This window comes from Coffea arabica, chromosome 3e, assembly GCF_036785885.1.
Source record: "Coffea arabica cultivar ET-39 chromosome 3e, Coffea Arabica ET-39 HiFi, whole genome shotgun sequence".
In the NCBI taxonomy this organism is placed as follows: domain Eukaryota; kingdom Viridiplantae; phylum Streptophyta; class Magnoliopsida; order Gentianales; family Rubiaceae; genus Coffea; species Coffea arabica.
Window position 1 is genome coordinate 31,568,295 of NC_092315.1, and position 25,113 is coordinate 31,593,407.

At 38.1% G+C, this 25,113-nt stretch overlaps 2 protein-coding genes and 1 long non-coding RNA gene across 6 annotated transcripts; all 3 read left to right on the top strand.

The window, feature by feature from the left end:
- Positions 1 to 2,390: 2,390 nt before the first annotated feature.
- LOC113737152 (uncharacterized) lies at positions 2,391 to 13,096 on the top strand. 4 transcript variants are annotated; one of them, XR_011842068.1, is made up of 8 exons: positions 2,683 to 2,856; positions 4,014 to 4,123; positions 6,860 to 7,009; positions 7,088 to 7,305; positions 8,256 to 8,366; positions 8,885 to 8,963; positions 11,506 to 11,550; positions 12,719 to 13,096. XR_011842068.1 is itself a non-coding variant. In XM_072083356.1 (7 exons), exons 1-7 carry the CDS (start codon positions 2,751 to 2,753, stop codon positions 12,876 to 12,878), a joined length of 900 nt encoding a protein of 299 aa, XP_071939457.1. In that variant the 5' UTR covers positions 2,391 to 2,750; the 3' UTR covers positions 12,879 to 13,096. The 4 variants fall into 4 exon arrangements, 2 of the variants coding, with proteins under 2 accessions (XP_071939457.1, XP_071939458.1); XR_011842069.1 differs by having other exon boundaries at positions 2,684 to 2,856; positions 8,891 to 8,963; positions 12,719 to 12,800; XM_072083356.1 differs by lacking the exon at positions 8,885 to 8,963 and having other exon boundaries at positions 2,391 to 2,856.
- A 258-nt stretch (positions 13,097 to 13,354) lies between these two features.
- LOC140038256 (uncharacterized) lies at positions 13,355 to 15,058 on the top strand. The gene is made up of 2 exons (XR_011842070.1): positions 13,355 to 13,493; positions 14,846 to 15,058. It is a non-coding gene; the product is annotated as an uncharacterized lncRNA (long non-coding RNA).
- Positions 15,059 to 23,395: 8,337 nt separating this feature from the next.
- Positions 23,396 to 24,763, top strand: LOC140038468 (uncharacterized). Its single transcript, XM_072083830.1, has 3 exons — positions 23,396 to 23,795; positions 23,999 to 24,143; positions 24,229 to 24,763. Exons 1-3 carry the CDS (start codon positions 23,396 to 23,398, stop codon positions 24,761 to 24,763), a joined length of 1,080 nt encoding a protein of 359 aa, XP_071939931.1.
- The last annotated feature ends 350 nt before the right edge of the window (positions 24,764 to 25,113 follow it).

The following is a 25,113-nucleotide window of genomic DNA, read 5'->3' on the forward strand; positions in this document are numbered from 1 at the left end:
GCAAAGTGGTACTGTTCGTCTGCCCAGATTACCATTTCCAGGTTTCTTTCAATTTCGAAAATCCAAGTTTTGTTCAACCAAATGAAATGATTTTCGGACGACACTTTGTACACATAATATACAACATATATCACTCAATTTCACAGCCAAACAACCAACAAAAATTAGAAATTCAAGCAAGATAACCATAGGACAGATTCGGCCAGCTTGCACTTCCAACTTTCCTTCGATTTTTCCTTCACTTTCTAACTGTATTCATCTCAAATAACACATAAACAACCACAATCAACTAGTTACACCTCAAGGCAGCTACCTAAAGGCATCATCAAGTCCACTAGCCTAGTGTTAAAACAAGATAAAATGGGTTTCCTCAAGTCCTCTACCTATTTCAAGCTTAGGGTTGTCAAACCCATGAAATCTAAGCTTGATTCTTAAAAAAAATGGAGAGATTGCAAGAGTTGATGGTTACCTCTTTACCCTTGAAGAAACCAGAAATTTTCGCCACAAAAACCTCCAAGAATTTCCACTAGATGTTGTTCTCCTCCAAGCTAAAGTTAATCTCCAAGTAGTTTTGAAGTTGGGTGCAAATTTGGATGTAAAATGGAAGCAAGATGAAATGGAGCTTCTTCCTCTTCTTCCTTTGCTGTTTTCGGCCGACTCCAAGAGAGAGAAGAGAGAGTGTTTTGTGTGTTGATGGTTGGTGGATGAAGTGTGTTAAGGAAGCCAAGTTAATGGTGCAAAAGTCAACTCGCAATAGTGCGCGAATAATGAGGTGCACTACCACTTTTCTCTCTTGTTTGTTGCACTTGTGCACTAATCCTTAAATGTAATTCCTTTAACACTATAATTATTCACACTTAGTAGTCTAGTATAAGTTTCTTAAATCTCCACTTAGTCGATTCGACGCAAAATACGCGAACCTCCGATTCGCGCGCGATAAAGCGAAATTTAAAATGATTCATGTAACGATAAGATAATTGACTAATACTAAGACAAATAATTATAAAAATAATTATTTTAACAATAAAAACATGAGCCCTCACATACATGCTACTTATTGAAGTAAACTATCTATCTACTAAATATTTAATGAATTCTCATAAGCACTAATGGTCAATTTAATAGGTGATTGGAACAAATAACCATCTAGTAAAAACTTTTGATATAATGTTATTGATGAATAACATACCATACATTCTGATAAACAAGGTGTACATCACACACCTTATCTAGACAAAATCCTACAAGTTATCAAAAGTTATGCCATACTTTAAAAGCAATTACAAGTAGCAAAATTTATACATGTACAGTCATATCAATAGATTGTAACTTTTAACTCACTTTCTGTATAATCATACAAACACAAGAATTGTATAATACATAACTCTTGCTTTATAACATAGTTTTCCTAACTATACTTAACATTTTTCTCCAGTTGTGTGAAAGTTAAACTCCTTTATCAATCTAATGACTTGGTTATTTTAAGAGTTACTAATCGACCTATGAATAACCAAAATTAAGGATAAGGGTTAGTAGAATTACCTTCGTCTACCTCTACCATTGTTTTTCAACCTTGCTTCGCCATCCAGGATAGTGGTGTATGTACTCAGTTCTATTTTGCTACCCAATATTTGCTTCATGATCGAAATTGTGAGGCGTCAATACCTGTTGCATCTGTGTTCTTTACCCTTAATCGTTAACAAATCTCCTCTATAATGATGAAACACTACTATAGCTTGCTTCTTCAGTTTGAATAGCCCTTGTCCATCAAGCACATATTCCTCATAACACGTTACTCCTCCAGCTTCAACAAAGAGGGAGAACATTATCTCTCAATAATTTTCTCATCCCCAGCTAGAGAGAGAAATTAGTTTCCTTGAAGGTAAATATGATGTTGAATTTTCAATTTCCGGTTAGAAAGACAAAGTTGTTTTCTTCAACATTGTGTTGAATAATGACTCTCCCAATTTTAACTTGAAACTAACCATCAAATTCCAAATTTCATTTCAAAATTTAAACTTTTGAAAGTTCCGTTTAGTTTAATCCAGTCCGTTAAGATAAGGCAACTCAAATTTTTTTTTTTTGAGATTTTACTAATTGGAACGACTACACTTTTGCTTCTCTTGTGGTCTTTGGTTGCGTGGCTCTTTTTCAGCCACTTATTAAGGCTTGTGAGGAGACCGTCCAGGGACGATCCTTCTGATGACCGTTCCTGTATCGTATCCCAAAAACGACATCCTCTGTAAAGTGTACAAGTTGAATGATTTCCAATGCATTATCTTCGATAGTAAAATACGGGATGAATAAATTCTTTGCAGTGAAGATAGCTTCCCAATTAAAAAAATGTTTAATTAATTTGCTTTTGAATCAAGCGTGAGGATGCACAAAGCCACCAATTTTGGTCCAGAATTGAGAGTTGTCATCCTTGTACAATCCCTTTCGAAAATTCTTCGAATCCATTAACTATTATCCCAACACCCACAATAAATTTCATTCCAATTCTTGGTTGACATTTCCTAGAACCAAATGCCCCTGCCCCCTGAAGAAAAAAAATCCCATGAGGCTGCAGATATGCCAAAGTTTGTTCAAATATACATAACACCCCCCTGTAATTTGAACAATCACATTCACCTCCCTTTTGGTTTTACAAATAATCTCTTCAATTCAATTGAATCAGAAATCAAAAGAAACAAGTCCCCCCCCCCCCCAACCCCATCCCACCAACAAACACACACACATAGGAGTTTTGAATGGAGGTGGTCGCGAAGCTGTCGGAAATTCTCAGCGTTTTTGAGTCTTCTCTTTCCCAAATTAAATGGAAGCTGCGTCCTTCTGCAAAGCGTCGGCTCGAGACAGGTATTAATGATACTATACCGTCGTTGTCAGCTGTTTCAATCTATCATTTAAGACTTGGTTGAAACTTGAATGATACTTTTCTCAAGTCCCACCAGGTCTTTTGCTTTCTGGGTCTCCTTTTTATTTGCTAGTTCTGTGTATCCATGTTTAGTGCTGTCTGCAAAGTAACGTTGATGAATTGAATTATCAGCAACTTCTTCTTCCCTTAATCTTCTAAGGAATATTTGAATTTCCCAAAAGAAATTTGTTGAAAATTAACGTTGATTATTTCTATTTTAATAAAATTCTATTTTTTTCTTTAAAATATAAAATTTCACTTTGTTAGCCAAGTTTTTTTTCTTGAGATCATTGGACAAGTGTGCTATAGAAATTTGAGAAATTTGGTGTAAATGCCACGCTAGGCTAGTTAAATGATAAAGACGGCATAATTTTGGGCTATTTATTTTTAAGGCTATTGTAGGTTTGTACAAAATTGTGCACTCTCTTGTGGACATTCATTGATATATGTTGTTACCATATATTCATTATCAACTGCCCTTTAAGATAAATAGCAGAAAATTAAGAGAAGTGATATTTGCACTCTCCAATTAGCCTCTAGCACTCCTTGGAGGCTATATTTTTAGTGAGTGAATTGGAGTGCAAAAGGCTAAATGAGGAGTTCGAATGTCAATTCCCAAAATTGAAGCTTTCTTGCCAATCGACAATTCTAGCCTCCTTTTTTACTTACTTCACTAGAAAGAGATTTCTCCCAAATACTGTAAAATATGATTCCATTTTCCATTTTCTATTCTAAAAGCCTAAGTGTAATTTGTAGTTGTTATTCTGCCAGTATTTAGCAAAGTAATGTGACAAACTAAGGCGTTCAGTATCTTCATGTTATAGCAAGAAAAGTGCTTTAGGTGCTCAAATGGTAGTTCTGTTATTGCCGATGGCTAATTTGTACTCCAGGATGTAGTAAGCATGTCCTTCTTTCGTCTTTTCTTAAGGCAGGAATTTGGCATATTTCCGATGCTGTTCTATACAAGTTTATATGATTGTGACTCTGCATAAAAGAGTTCACATGAACTGCTGTTTGTTATTAGTCCCTTATACGAGTAAAAATTCCTTGTCATTTTCCTCTTGTAATGCATCAATTTTCAACACTTTCTTTGAGTTAGATGTTTTGGCATTGATCACGGAGATGAGGCCAGTTGTAATGGTAGATTATGGTGGAAAGATGCCTGAATTGCAAGAACAGCTTTGTTCTTTTCTTGACAGCTGCCAAAAGGTTAGTGTCTGAATTAATTTCACTTGTTTCACTTTATCTAATTGTATCTCAATATCAGTGCCTGAAGTTTCATCTGTTCACTTTATCTGATTATTCGTGCCTTGAATAATTTCTTCTCTTCCATGTATCGAGTTTGTGTCCTATCTTCTTGTCATTGAAGCCATCATTTATTGGTTTGACATGAGATCACTAGTTTGAGTCTAGCTATGAGTAAATCCTGTTGGCTATTCTAATCATCAATATATGAGCTGCATGGTGATTCAGAAATTTTTAAGAGGTTATTGCTGCATCAATTAATTATTTGGAATTTTCTAAGCAAAAGGGGTGCATAGTTTTGGGCTCATTTTATGCTTATGGTACATGTATTCCGTTTTCATAAGATACTTAGCATGTGTGCCTTCTATTACTTGTTTTACACATAAACTGGGGATTATGGACAGGAAATTAATGAGTAAAAATTATCTACAATCTGTTAAATTTTGGTTACTGACAGACCTGAGTTTCTCTTGATAATTGTGAAGGGCTCATCTTTCCCTTGTTACATCTCCTTAAGGATCGATAGCATTATATCACCGCATCAAAGAGTGATTAGATTGTTAGTTTGGCAATTAGGTTGTAAGAACTGACAACTCAATTGGTATAATTGGCACTCATAAAGTTTGAACTTCTGGAAATTTAGGGGCTGTTTTTGTTAGCTTAAGGCAAGCCAATTATGGATTCTTATTAAACTAAACTAAAATTGTTTTGAGGTGTTTTAGTTTATTTGTCCATTTGGTGAATCTGGTGATGCTAACTGGTTGCACAAATGAACCAGCACCAACTAGGCAATTTTGGTGGGTTTAATGGATGAGAGGTGATGAGATGCTATGGTGAACGCGAGGAAGATGAAGAGATTAATCAGAAAAAAGATGGAGAGTATGTTTTTCATATCGAGGAAGATGAAAGGTTGAGTCTGAGGGTAAAGTTGGACTCAACATGCTGGATGGAGCAAACGAAGGAAAATAATAAGTGTTGGTCTAAAGTAACCTGTTGGTGATTCTTTAGTTGTTACTACTTACTAGTGCAATCGTTGGATATAAATAAATTACGTGCATATTTTATTCCTAGTTGCTATTCCATGTTATTAGTAACTTATGGGTGACTTTAGAACTTCGTGCCATCTGATCATCTAAAAGAATTAACTAAGAAAACTAATAATAGGTACCAATATCCAGGATAGAGATGGGATTTGACAATGATATCTATTTTGTATGGCAACCCCTGTATTTAACTATTTATTTATGTGTAACTTAATCCCTTTGCAATTTTGGTGTTTTCTAATACTAATTTTAGAATGATTTATTTTCGAATATCTTATGCACCTATGAGTATAGGAAACATGCCCCTGCACCCATATCTCAAATTTAGACACGTATCTGTGATCCAGTAATTTTGAAATATGCGAATCCAACACATCACCACACACCATTAGGCACCGACGCCCAAGGCCATGTAACATAGGGCGTGGCATATTGTTGGCCCATTTCAACAAGTTTTAGTAAGCAGTGGTCCATGGAGGTGTTGCTTTATGTACATTTAGTTTGCAAACTTGGAGAGATATTGCTCAAGGAGGTTTTGGGAAGCCATGGTTGTAGAATTTGGCAGCCATGGATGGCCCAATGCTTCTAACCTTTTTCAGAGTGTCTACCTCCTGTCACCTAAGCTTTTACAACCATTTTGACACAAGGTGACCTGTGTGCTTGGCATTGGGGCAATGTTGGTAACTTTTTAGGGATATACATTCATGTGAAGACGGTCATTCATGGTTTTAAGCAAGTTTAGTGTATTCTGTGTGGAAATTAATGAGCAGGCTGTACATGGGCAGGCTGTATGTGAAATTAATGAGGTTAGTGTGGGCCATGAGGTAACATTGTGGTTTGACAAGTAGTGCATTCATTGGCTAAGTAATTGGACTATTGTCACATGGGCCTGTGGTATGACGAGAAATGGGCCATGATATAGGCACCAGTTTCTGTTACATAGCTTGGTTTGACAATAGGATCTGACCAAACTATTGACAGTTACAAGTTGTTTATGGAATTTGCCTAGATTTTGGAATGTGGCACTTGGAGGCCATGTGTCATGTTTGTAATATGTAGGCTAACACTTGTGATTGGCACTATTGGCGGAATATTTGATATTTGAGGCCCTAAGATGAGATGCATGTGTGATTGAGCATGTGCTTGAGGAAATTGTTCTATTTAATAAGGGTTCTTTGTACTTAGCTCAGGCATGTCAAGAAGGTTGTGAATCTTGATTTTTTTAACATTCTTTGAAACTTGTAAGTGCTAGTGTGTTAGTTTGGTGAATAGAGCCTTGAAGGAAAATTTTTGCTGTAATTGTGTTTATATGTGAGACATTTTAGCAAATACCTTGTGCATGTTTTGTTGACTACTAGCTTTGAGGGACATTATTGGCACCACATCAGGTCAGAGGAATGTTTGTGACAACAATCCATTTAATTTAAGGCCACAAACGTAAATTGGTATGAAGCTTTCTTTTATTTCTTTTTCCTTGGTTGCCTACTTGCCTAATATTACTCCAACTTCTTTTTAATGATACATACTTCCAAAGACACCTATTAAATATCAGATTTTTTATTTCATGGATTCTTCAATGGTTCTGATTTAAGTTAGACTTTTTATGTGCTAAAGATAATTTTGATATGTAACTGATCTTTATCTGCTTGTTTGTCAGGAGTCACCTGTTTTTGAGCTTCTGAAAGTCATGGTTATAGAGGATATGATATATTTTATTCATGCAAGAGCACTTGCAGAATTTGTAAAGTCAAGTTTAAATTTGGAAACAGAAGTGGTTCTCATTGATGTTGAACAGGATCCTCCAAAGGTTTTGTTCTATTGAAACATTATCCTTGAAATCTGTTGTTCGTTTCATACTCAAATTCCTGATGCATTGTGATTCCAGATGATGGCACAAAATTATAAAAGCTCTGCAGCTGCAGAATTTCTATCAATTCAGAAGAAGTTTTATTCTCTCTTTCATTCGAATCCAGTGAAAAGGGATCTCTTGCAATGTGAAGGGACTGAAACAAGGACTGGTACTGGGACCTCCAACTCCACTGGGGTAATTGATCTCAGCAGCTGGATTCAGGAAACTGAGGTCACAATTCCAGCCATTAATGGGTACCAACCTACTTTCACCTCATCTTTCATAGCTTTTATTTCTGGATATATATCTCATTATTTACTTAATCTATTAAGTTACCTCCTAGTCTTCAAAAAGGCTTATTTCAATTGTATCATCCTTGTTGCCATGCATATGATTAAACTTACACTGTTTTATCTTCATGTCTTGCCTAATGTCCACAAACTGCTAGTAACATGTAGGGAATGACCACTTGGACCCTTAAGTTTGATGTCAGATGTGCTTGCCAGCCAAAAGAGCAAAATGTGATCTGTAGGTGTTATGCATATAGATTGTGATCAGATCTGGAGTTTGACAATTCTGTTTCCCCAATAACTTGGGTATAGCACTCAATGCAAGAGAAGTGTTGGACCCAGAATTTAGGAGGGTCAAGTTCTTTCACTTTTCCTTTGTATGATGTATAATTTGCTTGTCATCAGCTTGAGTTTTCCTGTGCCACCTATTCTCTATTTCAGGTACATGAGTACAGCAATACCAAATGTTGCTAAAAGTTCTTGAAGTTATGAGTTGTAGATGAATTGCTTAATTTATTGGTCTTAATCACATATTTTTATTTGACTTCCCAACATTTAGATTTTTTGTCTTGATTATCTCTTCTCCATCCTATTAATGCGGGAAACCTGATATTGAAAATTACTTTTTTGTAAAAGCTACACACTGGTTTTCACAATTACTAAGTTACCAGGCAGAATGGTCTTTTGTATGGTTTGAGAATTGGCCTTTAACCACTTGTTTAAGTCTTTCCACTTGGCAGCTATGGAGCCCATATGTAATGTTTTTGTCTTTATATCAAGTGTTACTGGGCTTTTTCGAATATTTCTTTGTGGATTACCAATTGGGATCCTTGGAAAGTTTACTACTGTTTCCTGCTTTCCTTGCTTTGCCCATGGGTCCATGAAGGTTGTTAATTACAAATCTTTTGCTCCAGATGGCTTCTTGGTTATCCAGTGGTATACTTGTTCTGCAAGGAACATATTGAGGACGCTGTATGTAACCTCTCCACCAAGTCCCTAAATCTATATCAAATTTTTGTTAGCAGGTTCGTATAGACACATATAGCTTGAAAGTCAACTTCTTGCAGTTTTTAATTTGTTTCATTATGTTTGGTTTTTACTACAAGTTACTTCATCTTCTTCACAAATTGTTGACGTCACAAACAACTGTAGTGCAGGATACACTGATGTTATGTGAATGACACGTATTCTTTGTTTGTTGTAATTATTAGTGCTTTAACCATTCATGCAATAATGAATGTACTCAATGAAACTTCTACTAAATCACTATAACATGGCCGTTTTTGTGATCATGTGCATTTCTGGTTGTTGATAAATTTAAGCAGGAAAGCTATTAGTCAGGCTAATTTCAGGAATTGCTGGGCAAAGATGAATCTTAAATATTGTAGAGATACTGCTGTAGAAGATAAAGGAAAAATTGGATAACATGGCTTGCCACATTTTAAGCATATTCATCAATCAGAACTTCATATAAAGTGCATTTTATACCTTCTCTTCCCCTGTCATTGACTGTCCAGACCCACGATACCCTTATCCTTGAAAGGTGCAGGTCTTGCTTTTGACTAAAGAAAAGCAACGGTTATAGGGATACTCTCCTGGAACTGGAATGCTTTTTCTCAAAGGTAAGCCAATTCTGGATGCTTTGCTAGTAGCCAAAGGATGAACCTATTGAAGAATTATTAGCCAAGAAGGTGATCTATGTAAATTGGACATTGGAAAAGCTTTCGATCATGTTAGAGTTTCTCTTGTACCTGAAAAATAGGATGGGATTCCAGACAAATGGTTCAAATGGATAAAATTCCACATCTCAATACCAATTCTTTATACTTTTAAATGGCTCCTCTGTAGGCTTGTCTGTAGCTTGACCTAAGGCAAGGAGACTTTTCATCTCCTTTCCCTTTGATAAATCACCATAAGAGCATTGAACAGGGTCATCATGAAAATGGAGTCCATGAGATAATTGAATGTTTCCCTGTTGTAGTGATGGAAAGGAGTTGGCAGGATATTTTAAACTTTTAGCATATGGTACTGTACTGCATTGTGAATTAAGAACTTGCTAGATAAGAGTGATTAGATGTGTAATGTGTTCTGCACCTTTATGCATTTTGTTGCTGATTTTGGAGTTTAGGAATGACAAGCTGTCAGTCCCGCATAGGCGAATAGGCAATGCAAATCAGTTCATTGGAACAGCATTTACTTTTTGATTCAGGAATATTGACCAAGAGATTCCTTGTGATTTGTTGATTTTATCGGCCAAGCATGTAGATCTCCTGGTAGATAGTTTTTCTTTTGTAATTCTGGTTGCACCTCTTGGTGCCTTTTGATATGTTTTCTACCATTGAAACAAATACTACAAAATAAAGCAAAAGGTCAACACCATTGAATAGGGGAAAACAGAAGGATTAATGACTACAACTATATTTTAATTATTCTTCCTTCATTTTTATTTTTATTTTTTTGATTTTGTATTTCTTTTCCCTGTCCCCTTACCCTTTCTCCTGCTTTCTCTTGACCTCCTCCAGTCTAAGACCTTCTAACCATACTTCGCACCTATCCCTCTCTTCCCCAGCACCACAAGCTTTACTTCCTCCATTTTCCTACAGTGTTGCTTCCCCTTTCGTCATTTGCAACAACACCTTCCCCTTTTTCAACTTAGATCTGAGGCCAAAGTCCTTATACCACTGTCCCATCCTCATCTCATCTATTCTGATTGAAGCATTACTAACTTGTTACTGCCCCCTGCTTTGCCCTTCCAACCAGACTTGCAAATGGTATTCTGTTATTCTGTTCAAGAGTTGCCAATGCTTGCTATTGTTTGAATTTTTTTGAATGGCCTAATCAGAAGAAATTTCTTGAGATTTATAATCCATGTCAGGTAACAACTATTTGGATTAGAAATTTCATTTCTACTTTATTATTATTTGAGTTCTAGCTTGATCTTCATCTTTTTGGTTTGAGTTGAGTTTTATGTATTTGGCTATTTTGAGGTTGATTGTCAAAGTTGTGGTGTTTCAATATTGTGTAGGATAGTCTGACATCAAAAATATGAAATTTTACTTTTATTTGGTGGTGGAGATGGTGGTGATATTGGAGGAAGCACTGTTTGTGGCAAAGTGTTGCTTTTTCTTTATTATTTTTGTTAGAGTGAGCATAGGATTGGATATACTGCAACATTGGATTGCTTTGATGTATATACTGCAAAGATATGCTCTGGTGGCATACGGCAATGACCGGCAAAAGGAGCTCATGCCCAACATGCTTGCACCTATACTATTGTGAGTGGTTTTGGGAAATGAAGAGGAAGAAGAAGAAGAAGGGACAAAGAGAAGAGAAACAGAAATGAACAAAAGTTAAAACTTGTTCAAAGCATACAGTTTCCAAGTTTTATTCTATAAGTTAAATAATAACAGAAAATCCAATCATTACCCTTTAGTCAAATGTTAACATTAACATTTTTGAGGTTAATGTCTTAAAATGATAGAAATCATTTAATTTTGACAGCTCAACCATGAGGTGTAGAATAAATATTTCTCTAATAAATAATCAATTGTAAAATTAGAGGTAATTGGATGAACAAAAACATAGATGGAATGGAGAAAGAGGTATTGTGTAGTTGACCCATGATTGCTTTTTTTTTTTGTTTTTTTTTTAATAGCACTTACAGCCCTTGGTTTAGTGGAATGAAGAAAGATGATTTGCCTAGCTGAGCAATGAGGTCTGGGCTATCGTAATTGATTGAGTTGAGTTGGAGTAATTAAACTCATCATTCTTTGGTGTTTATGCATCCGAAAAAATAAACCTGACCTTGAAAAAAAGATGCCTTATGTAGCCATGATGTGTGGTTACTACTGACATGTTTCCTGGGAGTCTAATAATGATTACTTTTCATTTTAGCGTTGTCTTTCTTGGATCTTGCTATATTTAAACTGTTTTTCAATACAGATGATGTAGACATAAACCTTTAACTGTGCCTAAACTTTTTTAATGTTTATGTTGTCTGTTTAAGTATTTAATCTTTATGTCTTTTTCTCTGTGCAAATAACATTCTTTTACTTCCTTAGTGCCAGTTCTTTTTTTTTTTTTTTTGTTGGGGTGGGGGTAGGGGAGGGCTTGGTTGAGGTTATGCCTAACCATATGCTGATATTTTTGTATTTGTGATTGTAGGAGTGGGATACCTAGTAGAGGAGCTCAATGTGAAGAATTAATGAGGTACACTTCTCTATGCATATTCTAAGTTCATGTGTTTGGGGTATATATTTTTGGGTAGAAGAGAACAGGGAAAATTACATGCAGAGCCCAAATGCAAACTCTTTAAATTTAGGATTTTTTTTTTTAACTCACTGAGGTTTGAATGGAACTGTTAAAAGCTTTGGGCTGAGATGATCCAACTGTCTATTACCGACCTGAACGCACTAACTGGCTTGCTTTCGGTTTGACTTCTAACTCAAATTTGGTTCCATGTTTGCAATTTAAGTTGGGATGCTTCCTGGCAGAAGGATCTTGAGATCAAACTTTGCTTCTACTGATTATAATTTTTGTGTTTGTTGTCGCATTTTAAAGGCATTTAGCTTGCTACCTGAGTTTTTTTTTTTTTTTTTCCATTCTTTCTTTCTTTGCTTTCTTCTCTGTGACTCCACTTAAGGTTTTTTTCCATACGCATCTAGTTCTGAGTTACATCATGCTGAACATCATGTGAAACGGGCATGCCTTTTTTCCAAAATTGATGTGGTTTATCAAGAGTTTCTATTGCCTATATTGACTTCAAAATCCCAGCCTCCAAAGACAATATTGCTGATTCTTCAATTCTTTGTGTAAATTAGAGATGCCAAACTACTAGCTCCATTCAGCCTCTGCAAGTCACCTTAAAGAAACTGAAGACTTGTAAACTACAGTGTTACTTTTGACAAATATAGCCTCCTTGAACACTGCAATTGATTGATCAACTTGTGAGCATTCATGAGTGATAACATGGCCTCCGTCCCTTGACTAAATTTTGAGTTGCTCATTTCTGCTTCTGTTTTTGTAACAAGTCATTGAAATAAAATGACATCTGAATAATGTAAACAGGTTCATGTAACATTGATTCCCTGAAATAGGAATAAAATAGCAACTAAGATAAGGGTTGAAGGCGGGGGATCCAATAACAGCTACAAGATTTTCTAGTGAGCAAAAGTTATAGAAGTTACTCTTGGTATTTCTTCTTGTTGCTTCAGCAATTGTTACCTTGCATAGAAAGTAGTTCTTGGTGAGCTTGCTGTGGAACGAATCATAAGAGTGATTTTTATGAGTTTTAAATTATCTGCAAAAAAACCGTTAAGCTTTGGTTTCAATATGAGTTTGTTATGGCATCACTTAATTGTCACTCGTGATAAAGCAGCTTCACAGTACCATATGACCTGAGCTTGGAGGGGCGCAATGAACCATGGGCAAAGTCATTTTTGCTCCGTATGCAGGCAAAATTGGAAACATGCAAGCAAGTTTGGGGATCTTTGAAAATGGAGGTCAGTGGTTGTTATCCACAAGCAATTGTTTTGTAATAATTTCCTACTATGCCATCCAAAACAAATACAGAAGACAAAATTCTTTAGCAAGTACAGGTAGTGTTATCGGGTTTTGGAATTTTTAACTCAATATGATTAGAGTACTCAATTAAGGTTCTTAAATAAGTGTCAACTTTGCTGCAGTTTGGGTAAGAACTGCATTTGAACAAGTGTAAATGTGCACTTAATTGATGTACGGTGAATTCGGCATTGCATCTGTTCGTGTGTAGTCTGATGCACAATACTCCTATAGAGCGTATGCATTCTTTCACATTGATATTTCCCCCAAGTAGAATGAAATCTCTTTGATGTCAATCAGATTGTTTAGATTTAATGTGGTCTCAGATTGAAATTGTTCTCGATTTGGTATTTACGAAGTGTTCGTTTGCATATGGCACCAGCGTTTAGTTTGTTACCCCCCTTGAGGCATCCAGCACATGATGGCCGCAGATATGCTGAAGTTCTAGCCGAGACCCGAGCACTTTGCTCCTCAGTATACAAATACGAGACTTGAGTACCTCAATGTACAACGATTGCACTAAATCTTTGACAAAGCATCGATAGAAGCTAGTAGGTTCATGGAAGCTTCGTACATCACTAACCGACTTTGGAGTATGTCATTCTTGTATGCCTTTGACCTTTTCTTCATCTACATAAATGCTCTGCTCACTAACAACATATCCTAGAAATACAAGATAATTAGCGCAAAAAATGCACTTCTTGAGATTAACAAATAGCCTTCGAAGTACCTAAAAAATAGTCCCTAAATATTCAAGCTATTGAGCAAAACTCTTGCTATAGATCAAGATATCATTAAAATAAACAAGTATAAATTTTTCCAAAAAAGGTTGCAAAATATGGTTCATTAGTCTCATGAAAATACTAGGTGTATTAGTAAGTCTAAATGGCATAACTAACCATTCATATAAATCATGTTTTGTCTTAAAAACTATTTTTCTCTCATCTCCCTCTCTCATCCTAATTTGGTGAATGCCATTTTTATGGTTAATTTTAGTAAAAATGACTGAATCATGCAATTCATCTAACATAATTTACCGTTATCGTATTTACAATCCTACAATTGGTGCACATTCTCTATGTTCCATCCTTCTTTGGCACTGAAATGACTAGAACAGCACATGAACTTAAACTCTCACGAGCCCATCCCTTTCTCAACAGCTTATCTACTTATCTTTGCAACTCCTTGATCTCCTCTAGACCCATGCTATAGGCTGATTTGTTTGGTAATGGTGCGTCCGGAACCAAATCAATTTGATGCTTGATGCTTCTCACAGGTGGCAGTCTATTAGGGATCTCCTCAGGAAATACATCTTGAAATTCTTGCAAAAGAGATGAAACACTAGAAGGCAAAGAGTTATCAAGTTCATTAGAAATAACCAACACGTTTTCGTACAAGAGTACAAATAGGGGCCGATTAGAAATCAAAACTCGCTTGATATCTTTGGCTTTTGCAATTAAGCTTTGTTTCCTTTCTTTTTTTCCTCTCTTGGCCGACTCTCCAATTGCCTTTTCCCCCTCAACTAATTTGGTCACTCTCTCTTGCTTTTGTGTCTCACTTTTCTTTCGATTTTTTCTCTCACTTTCCCTCTGAAGTCTCAGTTGATCCTCATACACTTGTCTAGGAGCAAGTGGTACAAAAGTGATTTTCCTATTACAATGCATAAAAGTATACTACTTAGCATGTCCATCGTATTTATCAAACTGCCATGGACAACCCAAGAAAACATGACTAGCTTGCATTGGTACTACATCATATAAAACTCCATCTTTGATTAACCTTTATTTTATCCATTCTTAGTTAGGTTTTAGGTTAATTTTTGGTGTGTTTTAAATTAAAATGGAAGAATTGAGTTCTTTTATAAGTTACTTTTCATACAAATAGCATTTCTTCATCAAAACATGTAAAAGTGTGGGCTAATATGCAAAATTGTGTTGTTTTGTAGGTTTCGGTATCATAGGAAAAGATTCAAGTCAAAAGGAGTTTTACAGTTTTAACACACTTTGGCATTTTGGCTATATCTTGAGTTACAAGTATCGGATTGAAATGATTCTTGACCCATGTTAAAGCTAATACATAGCTCTACAATTCATATGAAGACATTGAAATCCAGTCTGTTGAGTTTCCTGATCAAAAAGTATAAATACAATCGACAAAATTTATGTCAAAAGCTGAAATAAAGCATTTAACAGTCAAGAGTATTTTGGTCATTACTCAGCCTACAGAGATCCAAATGAGATGATTCTTGATGCATTGCAAAGTTAACTCAAAGAGCTATAACTTTTATGTGTGGTGCATGAGATAATACGGCCTCCATCATCAAGAAAATTGTAATTGAAATTGGACCAAAAACAAAGCAAAGTTGAGTTTTGAGCTGAATGTGCAGAACTGAAGACAAAGAAGATCCAAGAGGCAGATCCAAGAGGCATACACCTCACAGATCTCTGAAACAAAGCTGCAACTTGTTCTGTAACTTGCACTCTGTTCACATAAACTTTTGACCAATTCCTCTGTAAGAAAAATGGTTGGAACTAGCTAAATTTGAGTTGGAGAAGAGAAAAACAACTTTGTGACTACATTATGAGAATATCTTCTCTTCCAAAACATCTATAAATACCCTTTCAATCTCATTCATTTGAGCATCATGTTAGCAAGATATAGCACCTTATTGTGTGAAGTAGAGTAGAGTAGAAGTAAAAATAAAAATATTTTTAGCTTTACTTTCATATTGTAAGTTTCAAAATTAGAAGGTGAAAACACTCTTGTATCAAGGTTATTTGAGAGATCAACTTGTGAAGGAATCCAAGGATTCAAGTTTCAAGACATTGAATAAGAATTTTTCTTCCCAACTTTGTCTCTTGTTCTTATTTGTCATGCTTTGTTACAAGTTTGTTTCATACTTAAATGTTCTTAATATGATGTCTAGCTAAACTTTTTCATATCCTAGAGTGAAGATGAACTTGTTATAATTTTCATTTGAAATAGTTAGGGAATGATTGTGCTTTTTTATGATTTGTTAGTTTGAAAACTTATACTTATGCTTTATAGTTGTTTGGCTATCAATTATGAATAATTTGATAATTGTTGAGCAATGACACAAGACACAAACAATGAAACGAAAAGGGATATAACTTTGATACCTTCAACTAGCTCTGATGCCAGCTAATACGATCTACTCCCTATTTCAGATGTAACCCATAACACACAAGCCACAGTATCTAGAATGGAGTATTAACATTTGAGTAGTGGAAATCAAAGTGAACTTGGACCGCACAAGAACATATATATTGATAGACGATGCCACAATCAAGGTGACTACTTGATTGATGAATCAATGAGTACTTTATGAACCACTCTAAGATGTTCAAAAGTAACTTTCACAAGTCAAAAGAATTATTTCTCTCAAGAAACAGTTTACTGGAAAATTCTCAGAGTCGTTACATAATGCTTCAAAGATTCGGCTATTTATAGCCAAGTTACAAAACAAAATGGGCCTAGACTAAACAACTTAACTAACTAACTAATGAACTAATTAAGGCCTAACTTAATCTAAAGCTGGCTGATTTTATTCTCCTAACCAAATGGCTCAAAGAATTAAGCAACTAAAAGAGATCTAACTTACATGCAAGCTGGCCCAAATTTATTCCATACAAATGACTAAACTAATCTCATGAAAACTAAGTGAAAAATTACTCAAAATAGCAAACAACTCGATCTACTCCTTGATTTCATGACCTAGGGTTTGTGGCAAATCCTTCATCAATATCTTCAATGTGAATCAAAGTTTTGGTTGGTTGATGTTGATTCTCCAACTCGACCCCTTCAATATACTTATAAGCACCTTCTTGCTATTGAACAACTCGAATGAATGCTTGAAATGAGTCTTTAAGCTTTTTAGCTTGAGCTATTGAGATTGGACCAATGGGAACCTTTATTTTATCAAAACTTGAAACTTGAACATCACAGGCATCTTGAGCTCCCATATCATAATATATTTTGTGTAGGATGGGACAGATGACAAATATGGAGAGGTGACTGAACATACATACATTCCATCACTCCTAAACTCAATGCTAGCTATTACATTCTGCATAGGAAGGATCATAGCTTTTGCCGTCCTTTCTCCTGATATAATCATTTGGAGATGCTAGCTGCAATGAATGAAAACTAACCTAACCTAACACACTTTTGGTATGCATGTGTGCTAATACTCACATGTGTTTATAAATCTAAATTTTAGAACATTTACCTTCCTAATACGCTGCATGAAACTTTTCTTTGTGTTCCTTTTCTTCTCACTTGAGACACATTTCGCATTCCACAAGCTTCCCTTTTCTTCTGCATATTCACTGTCCTATGAATAGAAGAACCAATGGATGAATCTTCTGACTCCATTTGCACCAACCTCCTCACCTTGACATATCATACATTGGCACCTACTAACATCAATTTTTTTTCCTGCTTACTCCTTCAGGCTTAACCTTTCTTCTCATATCTTCAGTCTCCCTAGACCAGCTACTTTATCTCCTTACGAACAGGTCCTCTTTATTGTTTCATACACTACTAAGGCTTGTATTTGAGTATACTTTGCCCTTGTGACTCTATTTTCCTGTCAGTTCACTAATAGTCTAAAGTATCATTGTTTGCCTTTCGGTTCCTATCTACTTTTTACACTTATTAAACCCAAATTTGTTCCTTGTGCTTATCCATAGCATAAGGCCATGATATCTAGTTCTTGTCTGTCCATGAAATTATATACAAAAAGTCCAATAACTTGCCTTCTTGTGGAGTCAATTTTCGCTAGATCTGACAATTGGGCCACAATTACTAGAGTATGTTAGACCATTATGTTTTGCCCACAAATATTGCTTCAAATACACCCCTTAGTCATGAAACTAAGAATAAATATCCATCATGAAGTTATAGGATCTAAGCCAACCCTTTTCCTGACATCTTTTATGACATAAGCTACTGCGCAAATCCTTTTATCTCCCCTTATGGTTGTTTCTAGTTTTCTATTCCGATCCCTCACTTTTACTCCACTGACAATATTGATTTCAGTGTTGCCATGTGTCGCTTAAGAATTTTTTCCTCACTACATAAAACCTAGTTCATTTCCCCACCATAGTTTGATCTTATTTTTAGGTCTATAAACCATTAGTTTTGCTTGAAGCATTCAAATTCAGTGCATTACTACCAACACTATAGCCACCACAATCTGCCCCGTCACCATTAACACCATTGCTACTATGGCATGCCTGGAGTCCAAAATTAGCTTCTATGTCAAATCATATTCCAAATCAAGAATATGTTTTGTTTTCACTACAAAATTTATTTAATCTTTCATGTGCTATTCTTTTGTTCTAACTATGATTAAAAATTCTAGTAACCACCAACAACAGTAAGAAGACTTTTTTAAGCCAAATATGAGATTGTATAGAGATTTAACATAAAGAAAATTTCAGATTTTTTTGGCTGAAATTATTAGTCTTAGGGATAATTTATTTTTGCACAATTACATAATTATCCCTTTTAAAAATGGGTAGATGACATATTTGCTCAAGTGGACCCTATGATGACTTAGCACTTCCATATCATCATGTGTGGGACCCACCAATAACCCATTCGATTACATGGAATTTGACCCAACATCTCCTACAAGACCATTTTAATACATAATTCGACCCTTGGTTGTCTAGGCAGGAGGAAATATTGGAAACTAATACGCTTAAGTTTGCTTTCATGCTTAAAGGTTGCCTTTATTTAAATAAAAAATTTTTCCTTTTGATATTATTTCCCTGATTCAAGAAAAGAAAAGATAATACAATTTTGACAACACCAAATAATAGATAGTTTCGTGGAATGTCTAACTACTTTGGGAAAGTTTTTTTTGTGTCAATCCCTTTTCAGTTGGACTTCTTTTCAACTTTCAATTCAATAGTTTGGTTGCACAATACTAAATTCATTACCACAAGAAATGATGTAATGGTGCATAGTTTTAAATATCCTAAAGTAATACATGGATTTGGGGTTTTTATCTAATCTCTTTCTTTCTAAAATTCAAAATTTTTAAAAATGGTGTAATATTTTTTAAATTTTTGAATGGCATGCAGTGAAAACGATTCATAACTTAAAAGCTATAGGAAATAAATTCTGAGTAAATCAATATTGTAAGAAATGTAGCCTTATGTGCACGTATGATAAATTGTATGTATGTACATAAACACTCATAATCTGAAAAAAAAAAAAAAATTCCGTGAGTTGCATTGGTAGGGTTTCTAAAAATAGCTTTGGCTTGCATCTTCTTCTTGGACAGCCGGCGGCGTTCCCACGGCCATGGTGGCCCCTCAGGCTTTGGCTGATGTGCATGACAGGTCCCCTTATGCGGCTAAATCCTTCGCCCATTATTCTCCCAGCCTGCTGACTCCCCAATCCAGGTGAAGCAGTCAACCACCTACAAAGGGGAGGCGGCTGTGGTATTTTCAAAGGAGGAGGTTGACAAGCTTGCGGCGCTGTTCCGCTAGGCACTGGTGGGCAAGTTTTCCCATGGGTGGCCAAGCTTAGAAGAGATTAGGAAATTCTTTTCATCCCTGGACTTAAGAGATCAGGTTTCGGTTGGCCTCATGGACTACCGCCATGTTCTCCTTAAGTGCGCAGCCGAAGCAGATTTCAATCACATCTGGACGCGAAAGCTTTGGCAACTGGGGAAGTATCCCATGTGAGTCTTTTGGTGGACAAGGGACTTTCATGTGCAAAAGGAGTCGCCTCTGGTTCCTGTTTGGACCTCATTACCGGCTCTCCCTATCCATTACCATGATAAGCATTCACTGTTTTAAATTCTTTCTCCAGTGGGGAAGCCTCTCTTTCTGGACTCGGCAACAATAGCAGGAACAAGACCTGGTGTGGCTAGAGTTTGCGTAGAGGTGGACTTGCTCAAACATATTTGTTCAAGGGTGTGGGTGGCTGTTGAAGGAAAGGTGGGGTTTTGGCAAAAAATTGTGATTGAAAACCTACCCAACTATTGCAACAATTGCTGGAGGTTGGACCATTCGGCAGAGGAGTGCAAGAAAGCTAGGTATACTGAGGTTAGGTTTCTGAGTAAGGGTGAACATGGTCGACGAGATGAGCAACGTGAATAGCCTTGCGTTGGGTCTGCTACGGGTGAGGAAGGAAACCGAACGCAGGATGGCATTTTGGTGCTCCTTGGGGCTTCAGAAAATACCAATCCAGCGGCAGCAGTAGCAGCCCCAGCAAGTAACCTGGATGGTGATGGAGGAGACCGCCCAGCACAGGAGAACGCTCATAGGGCGACAGGGGGGCAACGCATGAAGGAAGAGCTGGTTGAAGAGGAGATTTTCAGCCCAGCCATGACACAATCGCGGTCTGGGATTCTGGTTTTGTTGGGGAAGGATGGGCATGCAGTGGATCAACCTATGTGCCAAATCTCGTGTCTACGGGAGGGTAGCATGGCTAACCATGGAAGGGGAGGAGAAGACGGTGCGGAAGAGGAGAGCTGTGAGAATGAAGTAGCGCGATCAGTGGCAGCGGGTAATCTGTCTCCGAGACCCAAGACAGGTCATGGTGAACAGCGTGCAGCCCTCTTGATGCATCTTAATGTTGATCAGTCCTTGGCATTGGAGAAAGGCTTCAAACAAGTGAAGTTGAAGGGTACACGGGCGATCTTTCCTTCGGACAGGCAGCTACGGTCGGTGTCAACATCATCCAAAAACTCATTCCAGGTTCTTCCCCATGATTAATGCAATCTTTTGGAACATTAAAGGAGTCTCTAAACCTCCTAATTTTAGAAGACTTAAAAAATTAATTCGTTTACATAATGTTCAGTTGGTGGCTATTTGTGAACCAAAACTAGATGTTGTTAACATAGAATCCATCCGTTTAAGATTATCTTTTGATGCTGTAATGCTAAACTTGTCGGAAGACATTTGGGTGTTTTCTAGATTACCATTTGTTTGTTCTATTGCTGGGAACTCTTCCCAACACATCTCACTCTTGTTGCACCATCCGTGGTTACCACATGCCTTGCGCTTCTCTTTTGTGCACGCCAAATGCACATTGGAAGAGTGATGGGAGTTGTGGCAAGCCTTATTGCTTGAGAAGCCCTGTTCCCAACCATGGTGTATTTGCGGGGATTTCAATGTGGTTATATCTCCCTAGGTAAAAAAAGGTGGCCGTCCTTTTGGCAACTCGGAGGGATTAGAGCTTATGTCCTTTATGGAGAATGCTGAGGTATTTGACGTGCGATTTTCTGGCCCTAACTTCACGTGGTGCAACAATCGCCACGGTAGGGCTAGGATCTGGAAGAGGTTGGACAGACTACTAGTTAATACGGAGTGCTTGGATTTACCATCAACCATCTCTGTATCTCACTTAGCAAGGCATCCCTCCGATCATGCACCGCTAAAAATCTCCTTTGCCTCCCGTACAGATAACAAGCCGCATGCCTTCCGTTTTCTTAATATTTGGACATCCAAGGCCTCCCTACTGGATGTCATTCTCACAGCTTGGCAGCGGAAGCAACAGGGTTCCCCCATGAAGGTTCTGTGCTCCAAACTGTTACATGCTCGACGAGCCATCCAAGAGTGGAATAAGCATACGTTTGGGAACATATTTGACGCTTCGCGTGAGGCAGAAGTTGCAGTGCATCAGGCGAAGGCAAGGTTGGAGAACGAGGGTTCGGATGTTGCTCAGGTGGAGCTTAATATGGCTCAGGCTCAGCTCAATCATGCTTTGTGGGTGGAAGAGCAATTTTGGAGGCAGAAGGCTAGCGTGAAATAGATACGTCACGGTGATTGCAATTCCAAGTTCTTTCTTGCTGTCCTAAAGCAGAGGCGGGTGCAAGGAGTAATCTGTAGGATTAGAGATGCGCATGGTGACTGGGTGGAAACGGACGAGGACATCTCAAACGAAGCTGTACGTTATTTTTTGGAGCTATTCTCTGAGCCTGCTGGCAATGCGATAGACCTGTTGCATGTGATCCCATCCATTGTCACGGCAGAGGAGAATAGTTGTTTGGAGGCTGACCCATCTATCGAGGAGGTGCGTAAGATCATTTTTGCAATGGACGGTGAAAATGCAGCTGGCCCAGATGGCTTCATGGGGAGGTTTTTTACTTTTGCTTGGGAGGTGATTGGTCAGGATGTTTATAATGCAATTTTGAGTTTCTTCTGTGGGGCTGAGCTACCTCGCTTTATTACGTCTACCTCCATTATCTTACTCCCGAAAGGACCGAACCCTCAGATTTCTCGAAATTCAGACCGATTAGCCTGTGCAATTTCTTCAACAAAGTATTGTCCAAGTTATTGGCAGATAGAATGGCCCCTCTCTTGCCGAGCCTGGTGTTGCCCTAGCAAATTGGTTTTGTTAAGGGCAGAAACATCACAGAGAACTACCTTCTCGCTCAAGAATTATTCTCAGGGATGCGCAGGTCTTCGAGGGGTGGGAATGTAGCTTTGAAGTTGAATATGACCAAGGCGTATGATAGGGTGTCGTGGATATTCCTTGTGAATGTTATGCGGCGCTTGAGGTTTGGGGAAAGAGTTATTTACATGGTTTGGCGACTGATCTCCAATGTATGGTTTTCGGTTATCATCAATGGAGCTTCCTATGGGTACTTTAAGTCTCGTAGGGGATTTCATCAGAAGGATCCGTTGTCGCCCGCATTGTCCTTTCTAGGACTTTAAATGACCTAGTTCTTCAGGCAGGCTTTCAGGGGTTCAAAGTTCCGTGGGGGTGCCCTCCGGTAACGCATCTGACCTTCACTGATGACGTGCTGATAATTGCTAATGGTTCGGCTCTTGACTTACACAATATCGTTCGGGTGCTGGACTTGTACCAAAAATCATCGGGCCAGCTAGTGAATGGGCCCAAGAGTGGCTATGTGGTCCACCCCTCTGTCTCGATGGCCCGACGGAGGGTAATTGAGCGTATCACTGGCTTCCCAAGACAGCATGCGCCCTTCTGTTACCTAGGGTTCCCACTGCATTTTGGCAAGGGTAAGGCCGCTTATTATGGAGAGGTGAGTCAAACTATACTTGGGCGAATCCTCTCGTGGAAGACCAAGTTTCTGTCTCAGGGGGGCAAGATTGTGCTCATCAAACATGTGCTATTAGCTATTCTTTTGCATTTACTATCGGCTTCGGTAATCCTGGCCTCAGTGTTCAACGTCATCGAAAAGGTTTGCTCGAATTTCTTGTGGGGGTCGAATGAGATGGGCACCAGGTATCATTGGATCCAATGGGATCAGTTGTGCTTTCCGAAGGATGAGGGGGGAGTGGGTTTCAGATTGCTATAGGATGTGTATACTGCCTTCTCTTACAAGTTATGATGGAAGTTTCGCACGGGATCTTAACTCTGGGCCACATTTTTACGAGCAAAGTACTGCCGACACTGTCATCCCTGTCAAGTGGAGTATAGTGCAGGGTCATCGCCTACATGGAAACGGCTGGTCAATATGAGCCGACAAGCGGAATTATCCATGCGGTGGTTGGTATATGCGGGAACTTGCGACTTCTGGTATGACAATTGGTTGGGTACTAGAGCTCTTTTTCATAGAGCTCCGGTCAACGCGTTGACATTCAGGGATTTTCTTAAAGACAAGAGGTGGGATTCACTATTACTAGCCCAATATTTTCCAAGTGACGTCACGGCTTTGATCTTACGGCATCCAACCCCTAAGGGTGAGCGGCCAGACGAGGTTGTCTGGATGCCAACGACTTTTGGGCACTTCTTCTTATCTTCCGCCTTCCAGGAGGTAAGGCAAGCTCGGAACGCCTCTTGGCTCTTTTCTTGCATTTGGCATCCCCAGATCCCATTGAAAGTGTCCTTCTTTATGTTACGGCTTCTGATGAGGAGGCTACTGCTGGATGACATCCTGGGTAAGTTTGGTGTCCAAGGTCTGTCAAAATGCTTTTGTTGCCTTATGTCTGAAGAGGAATCTATTGAGCACTTTTTTGCAACGGGACAACTAGCAATGGAGATCTAGGATTCCTTTGGAGCCACTTGTGGAATATTTATGCCTCAAGTTCCACTGCGCGATAGACTGGTTGCTTGGTGGATTTCCTCACAGTCTGATGCACAGAGACGACTTGTGGTTTCTATTCTCCCAAATTCTATATGTTGGCATATCTAGAAGGCGAGGAGTACAGCGGTATGGGAAGGGCTCCAGCTGTCGTGTGGGGAGATCTGTCATGCCATCCTTCGGGACATCTCCGAGGTGGTCGCGAGTAAGTTCCAAAAGTTGACGGTGGCATTGACTTTTAGTCAGTTTTTTGACTAAATTTCCCAACACAAGCCCTTACAGCAGTGCAGACTAGTCCGGTGGCAGGCAGCAGGTAGGGGGTTAGTGTTACTTAATACAGACGGGTGTTCCAAGGGCAATCCAGGTGCTAGTGGTGGGGGTGGAGTACTCCGGGATTCAAATGGTCAGGTATTGGTGGGGTACTCAGCTTACCTGGGGGTCAATACTAGTCTGCGTGCTGACGCCTTGGCTCTTCTACCGGGTCTCCGCCTCTGCGTTCAGAAAGGGTACACACAGGTTCGAGTACAGTCTGACTCGTTGGTTTTAGTGGGCATCTTACAATGGCGGTTCCAGTGTTCTTGGCACATTCGTAGAGAAGTAACCCAAATATGGCTGATCGCTGATGATCCAGGGCTGTTCTCTCATTCCTTTAGAGAAGCGAAAAAAGTAGCTGACATACTAGCTAATGTAGGTATTTTGCACCCGCATGACCCTGTTAAGGTCTATGACCAGTCAGACATCTTTCCACAGCTAGCTAGAGGGGAAGTCAGGATGCAAAAGTTAGGTTTCCCTTCTCTTAGATATGTTAAAGGACTGTCGTTATGACTGGTCCTATGCTCTGATTGTAAGTTTGTGTTGTGGTAATAAAACATATTATTTCTATAAAAAAAAACACTCATAATCTGAGTGTATATGTGTGCATATACATAAATTCAAATGTGTATATTCAGATCACTAAAGTGTACACTTGCATTCACTAGATTCTTATGTGTGTGTGTATATAGACACACACTTGTATATTGTAATATAGGATAAAGTATATGAAAAAGGCTCAAAATTTCAAAGAAATTTATGCTTAACATGTTCAAAAAAAAGTTACTTCGTGAGTACAAAATGGACTTTCTTAATTTTAATATCTTAAATAAGTTGAAACCAAAATTTATTTACCTATTGTC

What these genes read in the sequence shown, in the direction of transcription:
- LOC113737152 (XM_072083356.1), top strand. Translation starts at nt 2,751, where the DNA reads ATGGAGGTGGTCGCGAAGCTGTCGGAAATTCTCAGCGTTTTTGAGTCT. An exon ending in AAAGCGTCGGCTCGAGACAG is followed by an intron (nt 2,857 to 4,013) that starts GTATTAATGATA and finishes TCTTTGAGTTAG; the next exon opens with ATGTTTTGGCATTGATCACG. An exon ending in TTGAACAGGATCCTCCAAAG is followed by an intron (nt 7,010 to 7,087) that starts GTTTTGTTCTAT and finishes TTGTGATTCCAG; the next exon opens with ATGATGGCACAAAATTATAA.
- LOC140038468 (XM_072083830.1), top strand. Translation starts at nt 23,396, where the DNA reads ATGCGGTGGTTGGTATATGCGGGAACTTGCGACTTCTGGTATGACAAT. An exon ending in ACTGCTGGATGACATCCTGG is followed by an intron (nt 23,796 to 23,998) that starts GTAAGTTTGGTG and finishes TCTGATGCACAG; the next exon opens with AGACGACTTGTGGTTTCTAT. An exon ending in CATCTCCGAGGTGGTCGCGA is followed by an intron (nt 24,144 to 24,228) that starts GTAAGTTCCAAA and finishes ACAGCAGTGCAG; the next exon opens with ACTAGTCCGGTGGCAGGCAG.